The 5,565-nt window shown below is 38.8% G+C and overlaps 1 protein-coding gene across 1 annotated transcript; it reads left to right on the top strand.

The window, feature by feature from the left end:
* Window positions 1–217: 217 nt before the first annotated feature.
* Window positions 218–4,387, top strand: LOC133822687 (auxin efflux carrier component 3-like). The gene is made up of 6 exons (XM_062255105.1): window positions 218–1,831; window positions 1,912–2,218; window positions 2,371–2,456; window positions 3,206–3,363; window positions 3,492–3,568; window positions 3,682–4,387. The coding sequence occupies exons 1-6, from the start codon at window positions 553–555 to the stop codon at window positions 3,746–3,748; spliced, it is 1,974 nt and encodes a 657-aa protein (XP_062111089.1). The 5' UTR covers window positions 218–552; the 3' UTR covers window positions 3,749–4,387.
* The last annotated feature ends 1,178 nt before the right edge of the window (window positions 4,388–5,565 follow it).

Below are 5,565 nucleotides of genomic sequence, written 5' to 3'. Positions count from 1 at the left end.
AGTCTGCCACGTGGACGATACAATATTTGTGCACATAGTATTCTTTTTTATTTTCAATGCTGTTGCTAACCCTAGGGTTGAGCTAACCATAGTGGGCGATTAATTTAACTCGGTCTCTGACCCTGGTCCCCCAGCTCACAGACCCGGGTAGTAGTAGTATATCACCTCCCTCCCTCTCTCTCTCAACCTTCGTCTATATAAATCTCTCCTGGAGTTACTTACACTCATTGTAAAATCACTTTCTCTCTCTTCTCTTCTTCTTCGAGTGTTCACTTTCTCTCTCTAGGCTTACTACTACTGCTACTGTACTTCCTGGAAAACTGTCACCAAAATCTCCTTCGCCCAGAGACGACACATTCCTAAATTCTCGATTCCCACTTCTTCGTTAGTTAGTTAACTAACGGTTTTTTTCTATTCGTTTATTCCCAATTTACCCTTCTATCTCCTCCTAAATTTCATCTCAATGTCATTGAGCTTTTGTCGTGTTAACTGTAACCTTCAGATCTGAACCAGAGAGTTTTTTTTTGGGAAGAGGTTTTAGTCTGTTAGAAAATGATCACTTGGAAGGACCTGTACACCGTCTTAACGGCGGTGGTTCCTCTATACGTGGCTATGATATTGGCCTATGGTTCGGTTCGCTGGTGGAAGATCTTTACGCCGGACCAGTGCTCTGGCATCAACCGGTTCGTCGCTATTTTCGCGGTTCCTCTTCTTTCTTTTCACTTCATCTCCACTAACGATATTTACAAGATGAACTTCCGGTTCATCGCCGCCGACACTTTACAGAAGATCATCATGCTCTTCGTCCTTGCAATTTGGACCAATTTCACCAAAAACGGCAGCTTGGAGTGGATGATTACCATTTTCTCACTCTCTACCTTGCCAAACACTTTGGTCATGGGGATTCCGCTCTTGATAGCTATGTACAACAAAGAAGCGGGAAGCCTCATGGTCCAGGTGGTGGTGCTCCAGTGTATCATCTGGTACACTCTCCTCCTTTTCCTCTTTGAGTATCGTGGCGCCAAGATGCTGATCATGGAGCAGTTCCCGGAGACCGCTGCTTCCATTGTCTCCTTCAAGGTCGATTCCGACGTCGTCTCACTTGACGGCCGGGATTTCCTCGAGACCGACGCTGAAATCGGTGATGACGGAAAGCTTCACGTGACTGTCAGAAAATCCAACGCTTCGAGACGGTCACTAGGTCCATGCTCGCTCCCTGGAATGACACCTCGGCCATCGAATCTCACCGGCGCCGAAATTTACAGCCTTAGCTCCTCTCGGAATCCGACTCCGAGAGGCTCGAACTTCAACAACGCTGATTTCTACTCCATGATGGGAGTTCAGGGCTTCCAGGCCCGACATTCAAATTTCGGACCCGGTGACATGTATTCTGTCCAATCTTCGCGAGGTCCGACTCCAAGACCATCCAATTTCGAGGAGAATTGCGCTCCAATGGCGGCTCAGACCACAGCCTCGCCGAGGTTCGGGTTTTACCCTGCCCAAACGGTGCCGTCTGCGTACCCGGCTCCGAACCCGGAATTTGCCTCCACTGTGGCAAAGAGCACGAAAAACCAATCGACTCAAGAGAAACCACAACAGCAGCCACAGCAGCCGAGTCAGCATGGTTCGGCGGCTAAAGCAAACCACGACGCTAAAGAGCTTCACATGTTCGTTTGGAGCTCGAGTGCTTCTCCGGTCTCCGAAGGTGGTGGGCTCCACGTCTTCGGCGGTACGGAGTTTGGAGCTTCGGAGCAATCTGGGCGGTCCGATCAAGGCGCCAAGGAGATCAGGATGTTGGTTGCCGATCATCCTCAAAATGGAGAAAACAAAAGTAAGCATTTAATAAAATAATAAAGATTACAACTTTACAAGAGTATCATTTAATTAATTGTTATTTATTTTCATGTGAAGCTGTTCCGGAAAGCGAGGGCTTTGGTGGAGAAGCGTTCAGCTTCGCTGGGAGGAATGGAGAGGAAGATGATGAATTAAGGGATCAAAAAGATATGGGACCCACCGTGCTGAACAAACTGGGGTCCAGTTCCACGGCTGAGCTACACCCAAAAATTGCCGGAAACCCAGATCTCGGCGTCGGAAAGCAATTGCCTCCGGCGAGTGTTATGACCCGTCTGATCCTGATCATGGTTTGGAGGAAGCTTATCCGAAACCCAAACACCTATTCCAGCCTCATTGGTCTGATTTGGTCTCTTATCTGCTTCCGGTGAGACAATAGTAAAAAAATAAATCCAAATTGTACCTTTTTAACAACACACACATAGTTCCCTTTTTTTTATTAGCGAATAATAAACGTTTTCTTTTACAAAAATAATTTAATATGAATTTGCTTCTTCTTCTTCTTTTATGATGATATAGGTGGAATGTGAATATGCCGGAAATAATAAAGGAATCAATCTCCATACTGTCAGACGCAGGTCTTGGAATGGCTATGTTCAGCTTAGGTGAGTGGATAATACAAGATTGAAATACTATATAAATAATTACTATTTTAATATGGTGTGTTTGTTACTTTTGTAATTCCTTTTTCTTCATCCTCCAATAATTGAAATAATGATATTTTAATATATATTGAGTGTTACATATTATTAAACAAAAGCTATAGTTTGAAAACAAATAAAATAATAAGTAAACAAAGGGCGCCAATTAGAATGGATAAAGAAAAAAGAGAGTATATTTGGGAAGGGGTAGTAGCAGTAGTAGAAGTAGTAGGGTTGTAGCCGTGGCATAATTCAGATCATATGGTATGTATAGTAGTGAGAGAGTCAGGCAAAGGAGCTAGGTTGGCAGTAATGTTTACCCTTGTCTGTCGTACTATGGTTATGGCTATCCATTCTTTCACACCTTTGTTTTTGTCTAGTACAAAAGCTTTCTAGCTATCTAGCTAAGGAGTTCTAATCTTGGACTATGAATGGGCTTGACCACCCGACATGTGGGGCCACAAAACGCAACGTCCCTTGCGGTTCAGGGGTCGGTGGCCGGGCGGGGCATTGGTTATGACAGACAGATACCATCTCTTTTTTAAAAAGAGCGAATATTTATTTTTTTAGGGTCCAAGAATTAAAATAGTGATTATCAGGTAGTTGAAATTTAAATCTGAGAAAACTAAATATAATAAGAAAGGGTTGAGCTGTGTTTAGTTTATTTTGAGGTATGCTGTGCTGATTTTTGGCTACTCTCAATCAAATTGTAGGTCTCTTTATGGCACTTCAGCCCAAGATAATTGCATGTGGCAACTCAGTAGCCACCTTTGCCATGGCTGTTAGATTTCTTACTGGTCCAGCCGTAATGGCTGTTGCCTCCATTGCTGTGGGCCTTCGCGGTACTCTGCTTCACATAGCTATAGTTCAGGTAAAAAAAAAAAAAAAATTATTTTTTCTTTTAATCTTTTATCCCCCAGTAATTTTTTGTTTTCATAGCAGTTTAATTTTGAGTACTAATTAACATGAATTGTATTATGCTTGTTAATCATTAATTAGGCTGCGCTTCCACAAGGAATTGTTCCTTTTGTTTTTGCCAAAGAGTACAATGTTCATCCAGCCATTCTTAGCACTGGGTACGTAACATTTTAAGCAAACGCATGCCGTTTTAATTAATTATATATATATAGTTGTTTTTTCAATTGCTAAAACTGATCAATTGCTTCTTATTTTTTGTTAAAAATTACAGGGTGATATTTGGAATGTTGATAGCATTACCAATAACACTTGTCTACTACATAGTGCTTGGATTGTAAAAATGGCAAGTGTTCCGTAGTTAGCCGAGATACAAAAGCCGAATGAAGAGTTCTTTTATTTTTCATGAATTGACTAATATTGTGTGGCAACAACACTTTGGGGGGCTCATCATCTTCAAAATAGCACACCAAATTATCTTCTAAGTGCATGAGAATTTTTCGGCACAGGAAGAGGATCATAGTACCAAGGAAATACGCCAAAATTTGCTGCTTCCAAAATTTTTGGAGCTCAATTTGACTAATTAATTAGTTGAAGGAAAAAAAATTAAACAAATTAAAACAAATTTTATAATCTTCGTTTGCCCCCCACATTAGGCCAAAACTTGTCTAATATTTTTCTAAAGCACGAGGGAGGATGCCACGTAAGCTAGTTTCCTTTCCATGTTGCCTACTGGAGACAAGATGATAAGAAAACAAGGAAAGAGAAGATAGTATAGTCAATGATATGTAATTCATTCTCTTCATTTTGGGTTAGGCATATTGTAGTTTTTAAAGTCTTATTTATTGTGAATGAATTGAAGAAGAAAAAAAGAAGTGAGGAATAGAAGAAAGAGAGCAAGATTATTACTATAATTGTTATTGTTATTGTTGTTATTATTATTATTACTAGCTACTATATATGATTATTATTATTATTAATTTCCTTTTTCTTCAATTTATTCAAAGTGTTAGTTTTGCTTTGTCCGTGGATCCAGCAATTATTTGCGTTTGTCGTCTTTCTTGGTTTGTAATTTTGCGTAGGATTTGATGAGCAGAAAGAGGGATCTAGTCCATACTCAATTCTATATACTCATTCAATGTCACCAATAGTACTCTTCACCTTGTTAATTGGCCAAAAAAAATAAAAATGACAAGGACTTGTTTCTCTTTATTAAAACTCTTATAAAAGAAGCGAATGCTAAAGCGCACACTTGGTCATTGTAATTATAACACTTTAATTTACTTACTATGAATTTGATTTTGTACATCGTTCCCATTATAGAGAGATAGGGTTGGCTCTACTTTCTTTCTTTTGTGAAGCTGTCATAACAAAAAAAGAAGAAAAGGGAGTGGGATATCGATAAGAAATGCGGAAAGTAGCTTTGGGGAGTCAAAAGCGATTAGCTTACATTTGCTTTTGTAGATGGCTTTTGGGTTTTGATGCGCCCACAATCCTACCCTAGCATGACCCTAGACATGGGAGGTCATCACTACAATTCGATTACACCCAGCTAGGGTGCCTGTTTTAGTTCCGCTCATATGGCCTTTTACTTTTAACATGGGAAAATTATGACTATTGCAAAAGAAGTAACGATGTTTATACTAAAATTATGCACTAAAATATTAGACAAAACTGATGTGACAATTTTATTTAATCAATCAAAATTATTTAAGGTAGGAATAACTACTTTAGAAAATAATGTTACGTTAGTTGGTGTAATGTTTTTGTGCATAATTTTAGTACACATATCATTATTCATTGCTAAAATGTATTAATAAGTATAGTAATGCTAGACATACTTTTATTAGTATAATTTATTATTAGATCAACATTTTTAATTTAAAATAGAATATATAAAGTCTGATACTGCAATAATCAATATAAAATAAACACAGTAAAATACCATATTGCAAGCTAAAAAATGATATCACGTGAGTTAGAGCGTGAGCACTACTACATGCCATCATTAAACAGTACAATATTATCGGCTAGTATTATATATATTTATAGAGTAATTGGCAAAAATGACATTTTTATTAAGTTATTTTGTATAATGGCCTAGTTTTGATCATTTTTTGTAAAATGAGCTCTATCTAAAATTTCGACCAGCTGTTTG

The sequence above is a fragment of the Humulus lupulus genome, chromosome 3, assembly GCF_963169125.1.
Source record: "Humulus lupulus chromosome 3, drHumLupu1.1, whole genome shotgun sequence".
NCBI classification, from domain to species: Eukaryota; Viridiplantae; Streptophyta; class Magnoliopsida; order Rosales; family Cannabaceae; genus Humulus; species Humulus lupulus.
The sequence above is the reverse complement of the archived record's forward strand: the minus strand, read 5'-3'. Positions and strand labels throughout refer to the sequence as shown.

What these genes read in the sequence shown, in the direction of transcription:
- LOC133822687 (XM_062255105.1), top strand. Translation starts at nt 553, where the DNA reads ATGATCACTTGGAAGGACCTGTACACCGTCTTAACGGCGGTGGTTCCT. An exon ending in TTCACATAGCTATAGTTCAG is followed by an intron (nt 3,364 to 3,491) that starts GTAAAAAAAAAA and finishes ATCATTAATTAG; the next exon opens with GCTGCGCTTCCACAAGGAAT. An exon ending in CCAGCCATTCTTAGCACTGG is followed by an intron (nt 3,569 to 3,681) that starts GTACGTAACATT and finishes TAAAAATTACAG; the next exon opens with GGTGATATTTGGAATGTTGA.